Source organism: Oryctolagus cuniculus, chromosome 7, assembly GCF_964237555.1.
Source record: "Oryctolagus cuniculus chromosome 7, mOryCun1.1, whole genome shotgun sequence".
NCBI lineage: Eukaryota > Metazoa > Chordata > Mammalia > Lagomorpha > Leporidae > Oryctolagus > Oryctolagus cuniculus.
Window position 1 is genome coordinate 105,588,260 of NC_091438.1, and position 22,980 is coordinate 105,611,239.

A 22,980-nucleotide genomic window follows, 5' to 3' on the forward strand; every position below is an offset into this window, starting at 1 on the left:
TATGAAATGCCAACATTACATGTGATGGCTGTATGCATTATGCCACAATGCTGGCTCCTGGCCTACTTTCTTATAGAAGGGTGGCTTTAATTGCATTCTTCAAAATACTTTATACAAATAATACTTATATTCTGTAAGTATTTATTGAATTCAGAAAGATCAGTATTATTAAACTCTTACGTATCTAAGTAAACTGAAAAGTTTTTTAATTTTCTGTCAAACCATGAAAGCAAAATTTAGTATATATATGATTACCTCTTGCTGCTTTTACATTGAATCTTAATCTTCTCAATGCTTCTTCTGTATCAAAATTGCATTTAACCAATTCATATAAAGCCTAGAAAATTAAAAAGTTTCAAATATAATTCAGACTATGAACAGTTCAATAGTGTAGTTTCTTAAGAGAGTAAAGGTTTTTCCAATATCCAGTGTCTGGTTCCATCCTCTCTTGAGGGTAAATAATTTTACTAAATACAACATATGGAACACCAAGGAAAAATAAACATAAAATTTAATCTTGATAATTAGTTACCTTTAAACATATACAAAGTAGGATGTATAAGTACCCAAACGTTGGAGCCACATATTTCAGGAATTAAGAAATAATAATCTCTTCTTTGTGGCTGTTTGAGCTTTCCATTGTAAGATAATTATAAACAAATTAAGAAAAGAAAAACAATGATTATAGGTTTGTGAAGACACTGGTTTTATCTCAAATATAATTAAACATTACCCCAGATGAATTCCACAACTTGAATATATACATACTCAAGGATAGCCACAGTAGATAGTATACAGAGGAAACATGAAACATCAGTGAGTGTGCAAACAGTATCTTATGTAGATATTAACCTCAGATTCTGTCAATTGTATTATAGGAATTGGATTAAATCTATAAATGTGTCTAATTTCTCTGAGAGCAATTCTCACTGTCATTTCTTACTCACACACCTGTTCATTGTCTTTTATGTGAGATCCCTCAGGAATTGCTTCAACTCCTTTTTCATCCCCTGTTCTCCTCGAGGCATCCTTAAGAAACACAATCACTTTATCTTCTGGTAAGTACTCAGGGTCCCACAGGAGCTGATCATCATTTTCATAAACTGAAATAATAAAACACATTATCAATAAAAACTGCCAATAACTGTGGCAGTTTGCTTTAACATACCACTGAAGAAGTAACATGCTTAATAACCAAATGTTGAAAACCAAGAGGTCAAGTGTCCTACTACCTGCTTGATTTCCTTACTGGGAAAAGTATGGTTCTGAGGGTAGAGAAAGGAATTAAAGTGAAGCAGAGTTGAAGAAAGTTTTATTTTGCTTTATTTTTCATTATGAAAAGGAATTAAGTTACTTCCTAAACATCCTATGTACCAGGCAATATGTTTATTTTCATATAAATTACCTTGGGCTTCCCTTCTCCTGCCAAAAAACATTACACTTTGAAACCTTTTACTCTTGCACCTTTCTCTGAAGGGAGGAAGGAACCTCCACTGTGATATGGCCTTGACTAAACAAATTCAGAATCGGTGAACTCAAGGGGCTTCCATAGCCTAGACAGCTCATAGCAAGAGTCTTGGGTGATTGCTGACATCATAAATAAGAGTGCCAATTGTTAAATCAACAACGGGAGTCACTGGGTTCATGCTCCCCACGCAGGATCTCTGTCCTTAATATGTTTAACTATGAAACTCAAAAACAACACTACTAGTCGAACAATACCCTATACCTGGTTCGGTTGTGTGAGTGCAACCTGTTGAAATCCCTGCTTAGTATATACTAAGTTGATCTTCAGTATATGAAGGTAATTGAAAATGAAACGTGATGAAGAGCGGGATGGGAGAGGGAGTGAGTGAGGGGAGGGCCACGGGAGGGAGGGAGGTCGGGCGGGGGGGGAAGCCACAACAACACAAAAGGTGCATTTTATATTCTACTTAAAACTATTGGTTGAACTCTGTAATTAATACACAATTACTCTTAGGTGTTTAATTAATGCTATAACTAGTACTCAAACAGTATTTTACACTTTGTGTTTCTGTGTGGGAGCAAAATGTGGAAATCTTTACTTAACATATGCTAAATTGATCTTCTGTATATAAAGATAATTGAAAATTAATCGTGATGTGAAGGGGAAGGGGAGAGGGAGTGGGAGAGGGGGGCGTTGTGGGTGGGAGGGAAGTTACGGGGGGGAGGAAGCTATTGTAATCCATAAGCTGTACTTTGGAAATTTATGCTCATTAAATAAAAAAAAAATGCAAAAAAAAAAAAAAAAAGAAACCTTTTACTCTTTTCTGTTTCCTAAAATAGATATACCTATAGTACAGCTTAAAGGATGATACCTAGAAAATTTTGTTTAACAAATGTTACTCCTATTCTATTGGTACAATTCTGGTTAGACTCTAAATTGTGAATACAGTAAAACTCCAATGGTAAGGGAATCTGGGTATTCTGCTATCGACTTCTGGTCTGGGCTCCTGGGCTCAACCTCTATTTTCTAAGGGGAGCAGACTGTGGTTTTCATATTATTACAGTGGTGGGTGCATGATGAACGAGGCCATCCAAGGGGAACCTACTTACATTTGGGCCCTACGAAACAAGCACACACTACTTGGAAGATGTGAGTATTTCTGTAATCACTACCAATATTCTCCAAGTCCCAGTAAGAATAGGAAACAAATATCCCTGCTTAAGCCTGGAAGACAACCAAAGGCCAGAGGACACCAAATATCATATCAGATCCCTGGAACTGTGGCTAGCTAGACAGGTTAAGACTAGCCCTGAGTATTTCATTAACCTGAGAATAATATACAATTTTATGTAACTACAATACATTCAATAATGACCACAAGATGAGAACAACTAGCAATTCCACAGAGTAAGCCACACTGCTTTTCCTGGTTCTAGACACAGACCAACTGAAAAATATTTCAGTTAAATTTGCACTCTACATAGAATATGGACCCTGTGCCTTTGATCTTAATAGGCAACAGCGGTTTTAAAATTATGATTAAACCAAAAAATACAGGAAAAATACCACTTACATATGATATGAAGATGAGAACTCTGAATAGCAATAGTAAGAAAAAAATAATGTCATATTAAATGACATGAACATGCTAGATTTTCAAAATCTCAATTACTGTAATGTAATGGAATTTTCTGAAACTATTTCACACTCTAAATCAATTACCAAACCTAAATATTAGAACTTTTGAGAAGCAATCAGAAATATACCCATCTAATATTACCAGCAGATAATTTTTATGTGATTAGAGCTTAGAATGCAGGAATTCACTAGCAAGAAGTGCTCTTAAAGCATCTTGTTAAAGATTCTGACTCCACAGGTATGACAGGTCCCTATGTCTGCAGTTCTTACTGATTCACAAGTGAATATGATGCTGCTTGTTTTAGACCACACTTCAAGTAACAAGGCACTGATATATTGACTTTTCTATTTTATAATCCAGAATAATACTAGAAAATTCAAACTAAGCTTATCAAATAAGCAAAATGATTTGTCAAAATAGTTTCACGAGATCCACTGTAAGTATCTAGTTAGGGGAAAGAATGGAAGGTGGGAGCTGCATGCAGGATGCAGGTTTATCACACATTTGACCAGAGAAATGAAAAAATGATGTAGGAAGAAGCTGAGACAGACTAACACCAAAAAACCAATAACAAACTTCCACAATATGCAAAATTAATTCCCAATGAATTATTATTAGCTACCAGTTTTACTATATGCAAAATTAATTCCCAATGAATTATTATTAGCTACCAGTTTTACTAATGTCTAAGGAAATTCTCTAATCAATATATGAGGAGATTGGGTCCCTGCCACTGTGTGGGTGACCAGGATTGAGTTCCTGGCTCTTGGCTTTGGCCTGGCCTAGTCAGGCCCAGCTGTGGCAGGCCCTTGAGAGTGTGAACCAGCAGATGAGAGATTTCTGTTAGTCTCTTTTAGCCTTTCAAATAAATAAAAATTTATTATAAGGATGAAAATGCTGATGTATATAATTAGCACTATGGTGTAATAACGTGGCTTACAACAGAAATCTCCATATTCTTAAAAGGTAATACTCTGAATAATGACATGACCTTTAACTTGCCTAGCTGAGTTTTCACACATAGGTTAAATGAATGTTGCCTGTTTGAATAGTGCTTTCACAGACTGAGCATGTCTGCCTGAAATCTAAAATACTCCAAAACTGCTCTGGTCTTAGCTTTTAATATCAGCGCTATTTAATCAGTACCAACTAAGGATACTGAACTTGTTCATTTTTCAGTTAAGGAATGTAAGAACTATAATAAGCTGCCAAACATTCATTAGAAACAATTCACATGGTCTTTTCCAAATCACCACCTAATCCCCAGCAATTTAAGGTTTACGTCACCCAAGCATAAAAATTTGGGAATATGGCTAATCATATCTTTCCCTTGACCTTTTTCCTTTTCCCTAAATAGCCCATTTAATTCTCAATTTATCTACTACAGGGTTTTCAATATTAGCTGTACTGACCTTTTGGTCAGATAATCCTTAGTGGTGATGGGGGACAGGGGGGCTGTTCTATGCATTGTAGCTTGTTTACCAGCATTCCTTATGTAGTTTTGTCACAAAACATCAGTTTGAGTATATGAGAGAAACAATGAAACACACATAGAACTGAAAAACCAGTTACATTAAGAAACAGAATGCTTTTCATTTGTCTAGTATCACTTTCAAAATTAAACCCTTTTCAAATGGTCTGGTTGGGGTTGACACTACCCCCAAGAGTTCCAGGAATAAATAAATGACCCATGGCAAGTCAGAAAACTCATTCATCTTTCTGGTCACAGTGAATACTTCTGGCTTGGCACATGACTCAAGATGAGTCAACAGGGGCTCTCTCTAGGACTTTTGGGGAATGTACTCTAATTTTAAGGACTGTGTAAAGTATAGCCATCTTAGTCCATCTTACAATAAAGTGAGGGGTAGGGGGTAGCCTTATAGCATAAGAGACCCTAAATCCAATTATATCTGAAGCCATTCAGGACAGATTTCTAGTAAATTCTTGTTTGCTTAAGGTGAACTGGATTTTTGCCACCTGCAAGTAAAAAGGACATCACTAATATTTTCTGAAAATCTGATTAATAAAACCTAAATACAATGTAAAGACTAGCTGAATATTATTGCTGCTCACTAAGCACCTACCACATCAAGACACTATACTATATGTAAAAATATTACATGTAACTCTGTAAATATATGCTATTATTATTGTATTATAGATGAAGAGAACAAGTTCAGTAAGCATTACTAAGGTCAAATGCCTGAGTACTAATTCAAATTTACTGACTCTATTATCAGTTCTGTTACTGTATTAACTCAGGCACCAAATGTTTACTAAGTTCCTATATGGCAAGGATCAACATAGTACTAAGGGTACAAAAATGGATTTTAAAAAATGGTTGTAAGGGCTGGCGTGGTAGAACAGGGTAAGTCATCACTTACATCCTGAATCCCATATTGGTGTCTCACTGCAAATGCATATGCTCTAATAACTTAAGCCCCTGCCACCTATGGGGGCTCTAGGCTCCTTCCTTAAACCTGGCCCAGCCCAGGCACTGTGGCCATTTGGGGAGTGAACCAGCAGATGAACAATCTCTATCTCCCTCCCCTGTCACCCTGCCTTACAAATAAATCTTTTTAAAAATACAGCTATAATGTAGTCGGCCCTCTGAATCTATGGGTTCTATATCTGAGGCTTTACCAACTGTAGATTGAAAATATTTAAAAAAAAGAAAATATTCAGAAAAATACCTTGTCTGCAATAAACTTTTTTTAGAAATTATGATTCCCTAAACAATATGGTGTAAAAAGTATTAACATAAACATTTACATTGTATTAGACAGTGTAAGAATTCTATAGATGACAAAGTACACAGAAGGATATGCCTAGGTTATATGCAAATTATGTCATTTCCCTAAGGGACTTGAGCATCCACAGATTTTGGTATGCACGGGGCAGAGGGGATCTTGGAACCAATCCCATATGGATACCAGGGGAAGACTTAAGCTTTGGCATAAATGATAATACAGATATACTGAAGAAAAACTTAATAAATGTACAGTTAATGAGATTTTAGTAACTAAAATACAGCTTCAAAGAAGCATAACTGGAATGTTTGTGTAACAAACAAATCCTGTTTGTTTGAATTAGGACTGATTGTTAAGGAGGAATACAGTTTGCATGGGACCTAGTAAAAAAGAAATCAGATGGCAGAGAGAAAAATGTCTGTCGATGTCCTTCTAAGACCCTCAGAGAGCGTTTCTTTTTGTTTTTTGTATTTTTTTTTTTTTGACAGGCAGAGTGGACAGTGAGAGAGAGAGACAGAGAGAAAGGTCTTCCTTTTTCCATTGGTTCACCCTCCAATGGCCGCCACGGCCAGCGCACTGTGCTGATATGAAGCCAGGAGCCAGGTGCTTTTCCTGGTCTCCCATGCGGGTGCAGGGGCCAAGCACTTGGGCCATCCTCCACTGCACTCCTGGGCCACAGCAGAGAGCTGGACAGGAAGAGGAGCAACTGGGACAGAATCCGGCGCCTCAACTGGGATTAGAACCTGGCGTGCTGGCGCTGCAAGGCGGAGGATTAGCCTATTGAGCCGGGGCGCCAGCCAAGAGCATTTCTTCTATTATTGAAAAGGAGAATTTTGACTCATCTATCAAGTAATTCTTAAAATAAAACTATGAAGATACCTGAGGCTCACTGATGGATTCCTTATATCACCAAAAGGAGAATTTTGATTCATCTATCAAATAATACTTATAATAAAAATATGAAGATATATTAGTCCTATAGCACTTTAACTAAAAAAGTTTATGCTTATAAAACTGATGAAAAATACCCTGTGAAAATTCTCCATAAGAATGTGCTAATCAGCCCTATCCCTTTGACAACCTTTATTTCTTTTATTTATTTACTTGAAAGTCAGAGTTACACAGAGAGAGGATAGGCAGAGAAAGAGGTCTTCCATCTGCTGGTTCACTCCCCAGTTGGCTGCAATGGCCGGAGCTGCGCCAATCCAAAGCCAGAAGCCAGGAGCTTCTGGGTCTCCCAAGTGGGTGCAAGGGCCCAAGGCCATCCTCCACTGCTTTCCCAGGCCATAGCAGAGAGCTGGATCGGAAGTGAAGCAGCGGGGACCTGAACTGGCACCCTTATGGGATGCCGGCACTGCAGGCGGTGGATTTACTTGTTATGCCATAGCACCAGCCCATTGACAACCTTTATTTCTAAAAGTATGGTTTACATAACAGCATCACAAGTTTGGTTTGTACGTATAAGATATCCTAAGTACATGTGAATTCTTGTTATCTGGACAGCAACTCCTGAAACACAATGTCAACTCACTAAGTCAAATCTGATCTTCCTCACATGATCTAACATGCTTAAATGAGAAAGATTTATACATCACACCTTTTCCTAAAAAACAAAACAAAACAAAAGACAATTGCTTTTCAAAGTCAAATTATCATTAAAAACTTAAACCAGAAATGAAATCACTAAAGAGCTAGAACCTGGTGTAAAGCCACTGCCTAAGAAACAGCATCTCGGCCGGCGCCGCGGCTCACTAGGCTAATCCTCCGCCTAGCGGTGCCGGCACACCGGGTTCTAGTCCCGGTTGGGGCGCCGGATTCTGTCCCGGTTGCCCCTCTTCCAGGCCAGCTCTCTGCTGTGGCCAGGGAGTGCAGTGGAGGATGGCCCAGGTGCTTGGGCCCTGCACCCCATGGGAGACCAGGAAAAGCACCTGGCTCCTGGCTCCTGCCATCGGATCAGCGCGGTGCGCCGGCCGCAGCGCGCCGGCCGTGGCGGCCATTGGAGGGTGAACCAACGGCAAAGGAAGACCTTTCTCTCTGTCTCTCTCTCTCACTGTCCACTCTGCCTGTCAAAAAAAAAAAAAAAAAAAAAAAAGAAGAAACAGCATCTCTCAGCCAGCGCCGCAGCTCGATAGGCTAATCTAATCCTCCGCCTGCGGCACCGGCACACCAGGTTCTAGTCCCGGTCGCTCCTCTTCCTCTCCAGCTCTCTGCTGTGGCCCGGGAGTACAGTGGAGGATGGCCCAAGTGCTTGGGCCCTGCACCCGCATGGGAGACCAGAAAAAGCACCTGGCTTCGGATCAGTGCGGTGGGCTGGCCACAGCGGCCATTGTGGGGTGAACCAATGGAAAAGTAAGACCTTTCTTTCTGTCTCTCTCTCTCACTGTCCACTCTGCCTGTCCAAAAAAAAAAAAAAAAAAAAGCAGCAGCAGCATCCCAAAAATGCACTAGAAATGCACTAGTTCGGATCCCAGCTGCTCCACTTCTAATTCAGCTCCCTGTTAATGGGAAAGTAGTGGAGGATGGCCCAAGTGGTGCTTGGGCCCCGACACCCATGGATCCTCTTTAGTGAAGCAGCTCAGAAGACCAACTTCATCACCTCTGGTAGATACTGGAGAGAGGTTCTTGCTGTGGGGAGTAGGACATAAAAAGCAATTTGGGAATTTTCCTTGTAGTTCAAAGCTGGGCCAACCATGGTGAGATCCAGTACCTGATAAAACCTAGACCAGTGCTTGCAGATGGGGCCTCCAGACTACTCCAGCATCAAGTAGACACACCTGTGCCTCTTTGGGACCAACTTCTTTTTGGTGTGTATCACTTTCAGCCTTACATGAACATGGCATGCACCCCCAAGACTTTGTAGGGACTAATGACTGTGAGACTCAACTTTAAGCCTTGGTGAACAAGGGACTGCCTTTACAACCCTTCCCTGAAACGTGGGCAGACAGCAAGTACTGTGTTGGAACTTAGTGCCAAGTTAGGAAAGCCCAACAGTGGACAGATTCTAATGGCTCCCTTCCCCATGCGAATGCCTGAAAATGAAGCCTTTGGAACTGCCCTATTGCCAAATGGACTCCTGTGGCCTCACTTGATTGGAATTATAGCCTCTAAGGCTGAGACAGCAACACACCAACAATGACTTACAGAAAAACCTCAAACAACAGCCTGATATAGTGCCTAATAGCAGAAGTGTCTACACATGTAGAGAAAACAAATTGTTCAGAATTATAAGAAGGACAGGCACAAACAAAACCAGATTATGAAGACTTCAAATAAAACCAGATTGTGATTCTTCTCTGTGGAGATGACATTGTAATCCAAGAAGTATCAACAATTTTCAGGATACCATGACCTCACCTAACAAACAAAATGAGTGCCAAAATCAAGCAGATAGTAATGGACATTTGCAAATTCTTGGATAAAGAATTCAAAACATGGGGTGGGAGCAGGGGTGGGAGGGAGGGTATGCTGGGAGGAATCACTACATTCCTGATGTTGTGCTTATGAAATCTGTACTCGTTAAATAAAATAAAAGGTTTCTATGAGGAAAAAAAAGTATTCAAAGCAACCATTTTAAGGAAATACAATGAATTTCAGGAGAAAAAAAGAGAAATAATTTAATACTCTTCCACATTCTTAAAGAGAGGGAAGTGATTTTAAAAAAACAAACAGAAAACCTCATACTGAAAAATACATAAAAGAAATGAGAAACTCAGTAAAAGGCATCAATGGCAAAATACATCAAACAGAAGAATCAATAAGCTCAAAGACAGATTCTGAAATACACAGAGAAGAAAAAAGACTGAAGATAATGAAAAAAGCTTACTGCAGCATTGGGATAGCATTAAAAGAGGAAATATCTAAGAGTTGGGGGGTTCAAGAGGGACTAGTGAAAACTTAAAGAGGCAGAAAGTACATTTGAGAAATCTTAAAGCAGCAATTCACCTTTGTAGATATGTATAAATTCAAGGTGGAAGAATGTAATAAAATTCCATGAAAGTGGGACCCAAAAGGAAACTGGAATAACTATACTTACATCAGATAAAACAAACTAAAAACAGTAAAAAGAAACAAAGGATGTCATTACATAAAAATAAAGGGTTCAACCAAGTAGGAGAAAAATAACAACTGTAAATATATACACATCAAGTATCAGAATATACGAATATTAAGAAATATATTAAGATATTAACTATATTAAGAAATAATAATTGACCTATGAGAGACAAACTCTAATACAACATTGTATAGGGCAATACAGCAAAGTATAGGACTTTCATAGATGTCACAGATGTACAGATCATTTAGACAGAAAACTAAGAAACAGCAGAGTTAAAGTGTTCTCTACATAATTTGGATGTAACTAACATCTACAAAGCATTTCATCCAAGAGCTGCAGAATGCACATTCTTTTCCAGAGCATACAATTCTCATAGATTCTGCAGCGTAGATCATATGGAAAGTAACAATAAGCTTCAACAAATTAAGCAAAATAGAAATCATACTGAGAATCTTTTCTAACCACAATGCAAACACTACCAAGCAATAACAAGAGAAACTCTGGAAATAATTTCTGATGCAAATTAAACAGTTACTCCAGAACAATCAATAGATGAAGGAAGAAATTAAAAACATCAAATGCTATCATGAAATAAATTAAAATCAAAACACAACTTACAAAAACCTATGGGATACAAATAAATATAGTACTCAGAGAGACGTTTAAAGCAATGAATGCTTACATCAAAAAAGCAGAAAAATCTCAAACTTATCACGGCACCCCAAGAGATCAGAAAAACAAGGGCAAATTAAACTCAAAAGGGAAGAAATAATAAGGAAAATAGAAGAAAAAACCTCACAGTAGAAAAAATAAAACAGACTAAAAAATACAAAAAAAAAAAAAAAATCAATGAAACAAACACCTGGTTCTTTGAAAATGTGAGCAGAACTGGCAAACCCTTAGCAAAAGAAAAAAAAAAGAGGAAACAAAAATGAACGCAGAAAAAGAGGCATTAAAACTGACACTACAGAAATATAAAGGATCATCAGATTCTTTTGAACAATTCTATGCCAAAAAATTTGATAACCTAGAAGAAATTGAAAAATTCCTGCATAAACAGACCTTATCAAGACTGAATTGACTACACCACACTAACACAGATTAATAGCAAGTAACAAAATGGGAAAAACTCAGGATCAGGTAGCTTCATTTTTTAACTGTACCAAATATGTAAGAATTTAATGGGGCCAGCACTGTGGTGTAGCAGGTTAAGCCACCATTTTTAGACGCAGCATCCCATATGCATGCCGGTTCAAGGCCTAGCAGCTTCGTTTCTGATCTAGCTCTCTGCTAATGAGCCAGGGAAAGCAGCAGAAGATGGCCCAAGTACTTGGGCCTCTGCACCCACGTGGGAGACCTAGAAGAAGCTCCCAGCTCCTGGCTTCGGATCAGCCTACCTCTGGCTGCTCATTTGGGGAGTTAATCAATGAATGGAGGACCTTTCTCTCTCTCCCCGTCTCTGTCTGTAACTCAGCCTCTCAAATAAATAAATAAAATCTTAAAAAAAAAGAACATAATATTGTAGAAAGAACAGTTTTTTAAATAAATGGTGCTGGGAAAACTGGATAGCTACCTGCAGAAAAATGCAATCAGATCCCTGTCTATCACTGTGTACAAAAGTCAATTCAAATGGTTTCAAGACCAAAATTAAGACCTGAAAGTTTGAAACTAGCAGAAGAAAGAACTTCAAAACATTGGAATACACAAGGATTTTTTGATCAGACCTCAAAAGCATTGGAAACAAAAGCAAAAATAAACAAACAGGATTTCAGCAAACTAACAGCTTCTGCACAGTAAAAGAATCAACACAAAAGAGTGAAAAGACAACCTGCAGAATTGGAAAAATTATTTCCTTTTTTTGCTTTCTTTTTAATAGAAAACTTTAACCACCCTCCCACCTGCAAACCATCCCATCTCCCATTCCCTCTCCCATTCCATTCTTAATTAAGATTTTAATTACCTTTATATACAGAAGATCAATTTAGTATATACTAAGTAAAGATTTCAACAGTTTGCACCCACGGACACAAAAAGTATAAAGTACTGTCTGAAGACTAGTTTTACTGTTAATTCTCATAGTACACCTCATTAAGGACAGAAGTCCTACATGGGGAACAAGTGCACAGTGACTCCTGTTGTTGATTTAACAACTGTCAGTGTTATTTGTGACATCAGTAATCACCCGAGGCTCTTGTTATGAGATGCCAAGGCTATGGAAGCATCTTGTGTCCACAAACTCTGTCCTTATTTAGACAAGGCCATAATCAAAGTGGAAGTTCTCTCCTCCCTTCAGAGAAAAGTACCTCCTTCTTTGACGGCCCCTTCTTTCCACCAGGATCTCACTCACAAAGATCTTTCATTTAGGTCATTTTTTGCCACAGTGTCTTGGCTGGGAAAAATTATTTCTAAGTTACACATCTGACAAGGGATTAGTAAAATTATGTAAGAACTTAAATCTACTCATAGCAAAAAAATAAAATCAAACATCCAAATAATACCATTTAAAACTGGAAAGTAGATCTAAACAGACAATTTTCGAAGAAAGACATACACATGGCCAACAGGTAGATGAAAAAAATGTTCACTATCACTAGTCATTTGGAAAATGGGAACCCAAACTACAATGAGCAGGTAGGCACTGGGTACAGCAGTTAAGCTAGTACTTAGGATGACAAACATGCCAAAATGTGCATCTTAGGAGGCAGCAGATGATGGCTCCAATGGTTGGGTCTCTGGCCACCCACATAGAACTGGGTAAAGTTCCAGGCTCCGGCTAGACCAGGCCTGATGCTGTGGAAATTTGGGGAGTGAATCAGGCAAAGCAGCCTTTCAGATAAATGAAAACATAAACACAAAACAAAAAAACAACTCACAATGAGGTATCACCTCACACAAATTAACTGGTTGTTATGAAAAATATAAAAGCAAGTATAGTGCTGGCAAAGATGTGGAGAAAAGGGAACCTTTACACAGATACTGTGGAAAACAGAAATGGAAGTTCCTCAAAAATTTAGAACTACCAGATGATCCAGCAATTCCATTAGGATATACATACAAGGGAAATAAAATCAGTCTGTCCATGAGCCACCTGAATTCCCAAGTTTATTATAGTACTATTCACAACAGACAAGAAATGCAAACAACCTAGGTGTCCATCAACTGATGGATGTATAAAGAAAGTGTGGCAAATATATACATCAGGTGCTTAGCAGACCCACATATCATATCAGAATGCCAGTTGGAGTCCCAACCCTTAAGTTTCTTATATAGCTTTCTCTTAATGCGTTCTGGGAGGTGGCAGATGATGGCCCAAGTGCTTGGAACCCTGCCATCCACAAGGGATATCTGAATGGAGTTCTGGGATCTTGGCTTTGGCCTGACCCAGCTCTAGCTGTGCAAGCATTTGTGTGCAGAGTAACCAGCAGATGGAAGATCGATCTCTCTCTCTCTCTCTCTCTCTCTCTCTCTCTCTCTGCCTTTCAAGTAGATGAAAAGAAACAAGCAAAAAAATATCTGATCTTCCGGGCCAGCGCTGTGGTATAGTGGGTAAAGCCACTGCTTGCAGTACCAGCATCCCACATAGGTGCCGGTTCCAGATCTGAACGCTCCACTTCCAATCCAGCCCTCTGCTGTGGCCTGGGAAGGCAGTGAAGGATAGCCCAAGCCCTTAGACCCCTGCACATATGCGGGAGACCTGGGGGAAGCTCCTGGCTTTGGATCGGCCCAGGTCTGACAGATGCGGCCATCTAGGGAGTGAACCAGCGGATGGAAGACCTCTCTCTCTCTCTGCCTCTCTGTAACTCTGCCTTTCAAATAAATCTTTTTTTAAAAAGTTGCTAAGTTGAGAGTAGAAGGGTGGTTACCAAATAAAGCAGGGGAGAGGGAAAAAAGGAAGAAAAGTTAGTTAACAGGTACCAAATTATAGCTGGATAGGAGTTAGAAAGTAACTCTGATGTTCTACTGTATAGCAGGGTAACCATAAATAGCAAAAATGTAGTATATATATTTCAAAAAAGGAAAAGCTAGAAGAAAGGGTTTTATGTTTTTGTCATGAACAAATGATAAATGTTTAAGAAAACAGATGCTTTCTGTTTTCTTATTGGACATTATGCAGTGTATGGAAACATTACATGATAATAAATATGTACAATCTTCATCAGTTAAAAATAAAAAGAAAACAAATTAAATAAACACAGAGCATTCTTTCTGTACCTCTCTCAAAGTCAATACTATGAAACAGACTCTTAAAAACCTTCAAGAATTTTCTTGAAAGTATGATTTACCTCAGGACTTTCAGATTAAAATGATTAAAAAATCATGTAAAATTTAAGTACAAGTTGTTTTTCCAAATTACTTTTAAAAATACAAACATCAAAGCACTCTTTAACAAATAAATTAAAACTTTTGGAAGCGAATAAGCTTTCTGTGTGTTACTTACTCTGCAGTTTGTTTTTAAACCTATTACACAAATAATTTGCTTTTTAAAACTAAATTATAAAGGTTAGAAAAGAGTACAGATTAGAACATTTTAAAAAATGGGGGAAAAACAACAATGAAAAAATAGTGAACTTTTTTTTTCGTAAATACAATGCAGGGTTCAGCCTACTTAGTAGGCTGTCATGCTCTTATTATCTTAGACACATAAAACACAGTTCTCTTCACTTCAAAAGTTTAAGTTCAGCTATGTAACTTTACTAATAACCCACCTTTTTCATTTTCTTTGTATCTACAAATGCCAACTGGAATCTCTGCTTGAAACATGGAGCCCACCATAATCTCCTATTTTAAAAATAATACAAAACATTAATAAGATCTAGTAACACATTTTACATCCATTTTCTAGCTTTACCATCCTCATGGGCAAACTGTCTCTGGTTCCTGTCACAAAATGCAAATACAAACTACCTCACAGAAGCATTGTGAGGATGAATGAGTTAATAATAGATAAGAGCATAGATATGATTGGATGAAAGTACTACTAATAGTAATGGGGTGAAATGTAATGTGGACAATGAATATAAACCTTACTTCAAATTATGGAGAAAAATAAAAGCAAAGTCCAAAATTTTTATTAGGATAATTGCAAAACACTTTGAAAAACATAAATCAAACAAATATTTTCAGAGTGTCTCCTTCTAAGAAAGTGGTCTTAAAGTATGGTCCCTCCCTGCATTTCAATATCAGTGTCACCCAGGAAACTTTAGAAATACAGACACTCAGGTCTTAATGCAAACCTACTGAAAAAGAAACTGGCGGTGCAATTCTGTAATTGGTATTTTAATACTCTCTAGGTGATTATGACACATATTTAAGTCTGAGAAGCACAGCCTAAAGGTAAGAGAAGGAATAAACAGTTTGTAGAAAGTTCAACAGGGGACAAATGGATATAACTCCAAACCAAATGGATAAGCAGGTTGGTCCTTAATTTCCATCAAAACAACATAAAATACAGAAGGGACTCCCTTGTCCCCCTAAAAGAACTGAAATTTTATAGGAAAATCTGGTAATCAAATCTACATAATCAAATCACAGATGAGTTGAAAGTGGCTATCCAGAAAGGCAACTTGAAATCACTACTGATAAGACTTCATGGTTGGCCGGCGCCGCGGCTCACTAGGCTAATCCTCCACCTAGCGGCGCCGGCACACCGGGTTCTAGTCCCGGTCGGGGCGCCGGATTCTGTCCCGGTTGCCCCTCCTCCAGGCCAGCTCTCTGCTGTGGCCAGGGAGTGCAGTGGAGGATGGCCCAGGTGCTTGGGCCCTGCACCCCATGGGAGACCAGGAAAAGCACCTGGCTCCTGGCTCCTGCCATCGGATTAGCGCGGTGCACCGGCCGCAGCGCGCCGGCCGCGGTGGCCATTGGAGGGTGAACCAACGGCAAGGGAAGACCTTTCTCTCTGTCTCTCTCTCTCTCACTGTCCACTCTGCCTGTCAAAAAAAAAAAAAAAAAAAAGAAAAGACTTCATGGTGCCAGAATTGTGATATAACAGGTTAAGCTACCGCCTGAAATGCCTGCATCCCCTAACGGCACTGGTTTAAGTGCCTGCTGCTCCACTTACAATCTAGCTCCTTCCTATTGTACCTGTGAAAACATCAGGAGATAGCCCAAGTGCTTAGAACCCTGCCCCCATGTGGGAGATTCAGGTTGGAGTTCCACCTCCTGGCTTCAGCCTGGCCCAGCCCCGACTGTTGCAGCCATTTGGGGAGTGAACCAGCAGACGGGTATTTCTTCATCTCCCTGATTCTCCCACACTCTATGTAACTCTCTGCCTTTCAAATAAATAAATAAATCTTAAAATAAATGATTTCACAACACATGAGAACCAGGATTACATGGATACTCTTATCTGGTGGCTAAATGTTAAGAACAAACTTACTGGCATTTCAAAATGAAGACTTGGGCAGAAGTAGCATAAAATTAACCTTCCTTCTAGGAAGGTTAAATAGCTCTTAGGATTTGAAAAGTTCCTCTCTCCTATGTTATCCTATCTCATTTTACCTAGTATAACTCCAAAAATAAGTTTGAAGTAATAAAGTTATGACTGTGTAGAGAAGGCAGTCTTTTTTCATGTTCAGTTTTCTGAAAAGAGTATCATAAATGACAAATTTTCTCCTCTCCTTGACAGTTATTCCCTGCAAGTCTTTCACTATAATGAGTCCTTACAGAAAACCTCTTTTAACTTTACTCACCTATGACTACTAAAGTGGGATTCTAGAAGTATCCATTAATACTAGATCTGTATACTCCAGATCATTTAAACTAGCAGTGTTGAGTTTTTCTTAACATAAAAATAACACATTTCTTTTTTCCTATTGCATTCAGAACACTTTTTTTCAACAATCTGTTCTGTAGTATATGGCAAGGAAGGGAAATAGCATTTTAGATTATATACCAGGATCTCACAGAATTTTCATTTCATCTTCACCAAGTCCCATAAGGCCGACATTCTAATTTCCATATTATATATAAGGAGATGGATCTCGAATTAATTTTCTGGAGCCAGAGTTGTGGTGTAGCAGATGGCTGCTGGCTCAAGACCTGGCTGTTCCACTTCCAACCCAGCTTCCTGCTAATGCACCTGGGAAAGCAGTGGAGGATGGCCCAAGAAGATCCTGGCTCCTGACTTCAGCCTGGCCCAACCCTGCTGTGTTTGTCTGTCTCTCCCTCTCTCTCTTCCTCCTCACACCCATCTACCCACTCTCTCTGAAACTCTCCCTTTCAAATAAATTAAATCCTTTTTTTTTTTTTAAGAGCGTGTTCACAAAGTAACTTACACACTAAATTTAAAATCAGACCAACCAGGAACAAAAAACAGTAATTTTTTTTAAAAAAAGGCTAGATCAGTGGATCTCTCATTAAGAATATCATTCCTTTTATAAAAATGATTTGTTTTAACCAATTTACCTACTTTGATAGTTTATTTAAGAACTCAAAGTCAACTCCTTTGCAACAACTTAAAATTGATTAACTTAATACTGAATTGAAGTATATTCTATAATGTAAGAATAATGCCAGTGTTATTTTGACAGTCATTTTAAAAATTTACTTATTTAGTAATATATAGTTATAAAGAACTCAAACCTCTCTCTTCACACAATATGCTTAACAGTTAACCAAATTAAATTTAATCATTCTGTGTTTTCCCTTTTAATTGTAAGAAAATGAAAAACTTACAATCTGAATTATTAAACAAAATTTACTTACATATTATAGCTACCATAACTGCATCCTCTTCCCACCCCCCGAAAAAAATAACATGTGATACTTTCACAGTGTAATAAAAGTCTAATTTAGCACTAGTTCAGGATTAGAAAAGAAATTTGAATTTCTAATCTTGGTTTGAGTCCTGTTTGTTCAACAAAGTCGAATTCTTTCAATACCATCGTTTTATTTTATAAAGATAAATCTGTTTCTCATCTGAATGTATTCAGAAGGAATTTGAACATTCACTAACATTCACTAAATACTTAAATGTAACAAAAGAGTTTACATCAATTTAGTAATATACATAGTAACAATAATTATACTTGGTCCTCTTATAAATAAACAAGTTTTGGGAAAGTATGTTTCAAACTACCTTTTTCCAGTCTTCAGATGGAATATAATCTTCATCTTCTTCAGATTCTTCTTCTATTTCACTATCTAAAACAAACAGGAAAACAACTGCTTATCCTGTCCGTATCTATATATTTGCATTTTTACATCTATCATCAATATTTATATATGCCAAAAGGTATCTAGGGTGAGTTAGGCAAAGATACTTTTAATTAAACATCGATACTCTATCTCTTACAAATACAAAAAAAAAGAACAATAAAAAAAAACTATAAATTGGGGAGGTATATGCTTGGTGCAGTGATTACAACACTGCTTAGGACTCTCTTATCAGAGTGCTTGGGTTCAAGTCCCAGCTCATGTTTCTTCTTCAGTTTTCTATTAAGGCACACCATGGAAGGCAGCATCTATAGCTCAAGTGTATGGGTCCCTGTCACCCAGGTGGAACACACAAATTGGGTTCCAGGCTTCTGGGTTCAGCCTGGCCAAGCCCTAGCTATTGCAGGTATTTTGGGGAGTGAACCATGGGACAGACCTCTGCCTGTCTCTCTCTCTCTTTCACATAAAAGGAAAATAGATAAATAAAAGTTAAAAACAAAAACTTGGGAAAAAACACTATAAACTTTTGGCCGGTGCCGCGGCTCACTAGGCTAATCCTCCAACTTGCGGAAACGGCACACCGGGTTCTAGTCCCGGTCGGGGCGCCGGATTCTGTAATGGTTGCCCCTCTTCCAGGCCAGCTCTCTGCTGTGGCCAGGGAGTGCAGTGGAGGATGGCCCAAGTGCTTGGGCCCTGCACCCCATGGGAGACCAGGAGAAGCACCTGGCTCCTGACATCGGATCAGCATGGTGCGCCGGCCGCAGTGGCCACTGGAGGGTGAACCAACAGCAAAAGGAAGACCTTTCTCTCTGTCTCTCTCTCTCACTGTCCACTCTGCCTGTAAAAAAAAAAAAAAAAAAAAAAAAAAAAAAACAACACACACTATAAACTTTTTAGAACAGGTTTCTCATCAAATCATTTCTTCCAAAAACTTCAGGGAAAAATGTTGGTTCAGAGGCGAAATAATCTGTTTCTATTGTTCATTCTGTTCTTAAAAGCCTGTTAACGGGATAAATGATACGATTTCAATTTCCTCACTTAGAAAATGAGGGTCTGCATAAAACATGATTTCCAAACAGTACTCTTTGGAGCACTGGGAATTCTACGGCATCACTTTAAAGGGAACAAATGAGTTGGGCTAGATATACAAAGCCCTCCACTCTATTCAGAGCAGCCAAGTTGTTTGCTTTCATTCTGGAATAAAAAAATATTTACCTATAAAAAGGTAGAAATGTGAAAGCTATTAGATTGTTAGCATCTTCTTAAAGCAAAAAATTACACACACAGTTCAAAACGACACTACATAAATTAATCTCTACAGAAAAGCTGTTATAGATGGTGTATGTGTGTGTATATGGTACATGGTATAATACAGATGATATACATATGTATAGCTTCCACACAAATCAAATACCAAATTAGAAGTATAAGATAAACATTGTTTCAAGAAGCAAAGCAGTGACTTAGCATCCTACTTTTAAAAAACTATTTATTTGAGAGGCAAACAGAGAAAGTTCTCATCTTTTGGTTCACTCACCAAATGCCCAAAACGGCTACAGGGCTAAGGCCAAGAATCAGGAATTCATTCCAGGTATGCCAAGCAGGTGGCAGAAACACAAGATACTTGAGACATTATCACTGCTTTACTAGGGTCCACACTAACAAGAAACTAGCATTAGGGGCCAGATGCAGGGACTGAACCCAAGTACTCCAATGTGGGACATGGATAGCCTAATGAGTAGCTTGACCAGAAGGCTGTATTAAATCACTACCCCCAAATCACACTTTAAAGTGCACTGGCAACAGACCTGTTCTTCTTCTAAGGGGGAAAAATACTAACAGATTTGCTCCAAATTTAAAATTAACACTATTATTTTAATAACGAATCCCTCTTTGCACTATTCACTTGGGTAAAATATTTTATCAAAACTCCTAGTATTATACAAAAATTGTTCCTTAGCAGTATTACAATCATGTCTAAACTGTGCTACAAATAATTCACACAAATAATAGGTATATTTATATTCAGTAATTACATTACTACATTTTACAAAAGGTTATTTTTTTTCAAGTGTTTTTCTTCCTTTTCAACTATGGAAATTAGACCATAAATTTAATTATTATTTACACCGGTGGCTGACTTGCTTTTCCAAGAGCCTCTAGAGTAATGACTCATGCTTAGAATGAGTGTGACGGAACAGGTGGTACACACAAATATTTAATTTATACATTAAATTTTGCCTTGACTACTGGGCATTTCTGAACAGAAACTAACTGTAAAGTAAATTAGGGAAGTTCCTTCTAAATGTAATGCATTTCTTCCTCAAGAATCAAGCACTTTTTTTAACAAAAGAATCAATTAATTAGAGAAAGCAGTGCTTATGAATATATTGCCATACACTGCTTAAAATGTTTTCGGCAATGACGGACCACATATAATGTTGGTGGTCCCATAACATTATTTCATCTAATGAAGTCACAGAAATCTTGGTTTGCATAAGTACACTAAAATGTTCCCAAATCATATTTAAGTAATTTAATTTTAAGACACGGTAGTTTAAGTAATACATAAAATAGTAAAAAATATCCAAACTATAGCAACCAACAACACTTACTTGTATCAAAATATTTACATCGACGTGGGCGGATTATCTCTTGGGCATCCTGAGAAGCAACAGACTGCGACGGATCATCATTGGAAGACTGAGTTTCATCCTCCTGACCAGATGAATCCTTTATATTCTCTTCCTATGAAATAATAAGGTTATTCATGATATAAAGAAAACTCTTGCAGAAAAAAGGCTACAATGTTAAGATTTTCTTCTTAACATATCTAAAAGACTAAAAATGAATTCACTCAATGCAACATGGTGTTCTGGGCTGGTTCCTAAAACACGAAAAAGGATATTAGTGGAAAACCTGGTGAATCGAAGCAGTCTATAGATTAGTTAACAGCACTGTAGCAGTGCCAATTTCTTAGCCTTGATAAATATACCAAGGTTATATAAGATATTAATACTATAGGGAGATTGCAGGGGAGTACATAAGAACTTTCTGTATCATTGAAAATCTTTTATAAATCAAATTATTTCAAAACAAAGGAAAATGAACACAGAACTGTCAATTATAAAAGGATTAGAATCTTTTTAAAAGTTTTGGAATAAACCTTTCAGAACAGACGCAAAGTCTGGAAACACACAAATCAAACTACTACCTCTCACAAGTGGACTACAGGGAGATTTCCAACGTTTATGATGTATTTCTATGATACCTTAACTTTTGACATTTAGACATATTACTTTCGAAGCGGAAAGAGTAATGACTAGGCGTGGCTCAGTGGTAAAGCAGGTTAAAGCCCTCGCCTATAGTACTAGCTGCAGCCGGTTCGGGTCCTAGCTGTTCTACTTCTGATCCTGCTCCTTGCTGATGTACCTGGAAGGCAGCAGAGGATGGCCCAGGTCCTTGGGCCCCTGAATCCACATGAAGGACCTGGAGGAGGACCCTGGCTCCTGGCTTCAGATCGGCTCAGCTCCAGTCATTGCAGCCATTTGAGAAGTGAAACAGCAGATGGAAGACCTCTCTGTCTCTACTTCTATCTATTAACTATCTCTATCTGTAACTCTTTTAAGTAAATAAATTAATACAATCTTCAAAAATTACAAATAGAAAGAGTAATTACTGTAGAAATAAGTAATCAACATGAACATATTAAGAAACTGTAACTTCCGTAAGAATAACACTACAATTTTAAGCATATACAAGTCCCAACCATCTGTAGCTTCACTTTCTGTAGTTTTTTCCTATGGTCAACCACTGTCTGAAAATGTCAGTGTTTATCATGACTCTTTCAAGACACAGAACTTCACATGTCTTTTATTAAACTACACTGTTATAATTGCCCTATGTTATTATTAGTTATTGTTGTTAATCTCTAACAATGCTTAATTTATACATTAGGCTTTATCATGGCTATCAATGAGAATACTTCAAAAGGTTCATGGAAAAATCTAATTAAAACATGAGTTTATTTTGGTGTAAGATTTTTTGAAATCCTTGCATGGTTTGTTTCATAATATGTACTTTCCACCAACTTTCTGAAGTAATCTTATATCCACAGAAAAAATAAGTATGTTAAGAGTTAAGTACCATGGCTGGCGCCGTGGCTTGATAGGCTAATCCTCCACCTTGTGGCACCGGCACACCGGGTTCTAGTCCCAGTCAGGGTGCCAGATTCTGTCCCAGTTGCCCCTCTTCCAGGCCAGCTCTCTGCTATGGCCCGGGAGTGCAGTGGAGGATGGCCCAAGTCCTTGGGCCCTGCACCCCATGGGAGACCAGGAGAAGCACCTGGCTCCTGGCTTCGGATCAGCGCGATGCGCCAGCCGTGGCGGCCATTGGAGGGTGAACCAACAGATAAAAAGGAAGACATTTTTCTCTGTCTCTCTCTCTCATCTGTAGTTTCAGATATGTACTGAGAGTCTTGGAACATATCCACCACACTTAAGAGAGATCTATTATTTATGTATTTTTATAACCTTACTTTATTTTCCCCACTACAGCCACTGTTGTCATCATTATCAGCGTCTTCATCATCTTCCCCTTCTTCTTCCTCTTCCTCCTCTTCCTCATCTTCTTCAGGTAATCGAACAGTACTGTCATAACCATAAAGGCTGAGAAGTTCATGAATTGGCATGTCGCCTTCCTAAACAGACAAAATTAAAAGTTAATTTCTAAGTCAGTAATTTCCTATTTCCAAGTTATAGTTCACAAATATATAAAGTATTTATTCTATAAAGAACACTTTTATAACTGTGCCAAGAATTTTCAAATCAGAAAATAAAACTGAAAATATTTCTGAAATCTAGGAACTTTCCAGTCTTTGAAGTATTACTAAAAACCTGACCAATTATAATTG

At 38.1% G+C, this 22,980-nt stretch overlaps 1 protein-coding gene across 28 annotated transcripts in view; it reads right to left on the minus strand.

Annotated features, from left to right (window-relative positions):
- MIER1 (MIER1 transcriptional regulator) overlaps positions 1-22,980 on the minus strand; it is a 68,229-nt gene that overhangs the window by 14,621 nt on the left and 30,628 nt on the right. For all 28 annotated transcript variants that reach the window (XR_011390673.1, XM_002715938.5, XM_008265089.4 and 25 more), the window contains 6 exons: positions 22,606-22,767; positions 20,684-20,816; positions 17,992-18,056; positions 14,621-14,693; positions 952-1,103; positions 256-337 (listed from right to left, as the gene is read on the minus strand). Coding sequence is in view for 27 of the 28 variants with exons in the window: in XM_002715938.5 (XP_002715984.2) it covers positions 256-337; positions 952-1,103; positions 14,621-14,693; positions 17,992-18,056; positions 20,684-20,816; positions 22,606-22,767 (667 nt within the window). In the remaining variant the exon portion in view is untranslated. The remainder of the gene's footprint in view (positions 1-255; positions 338-951; positions 1,104-14,620; positions 14,694-17,991; positions 18,057-20,683; positions 20,817-22,605; positions 22,768-22,980) is intronic.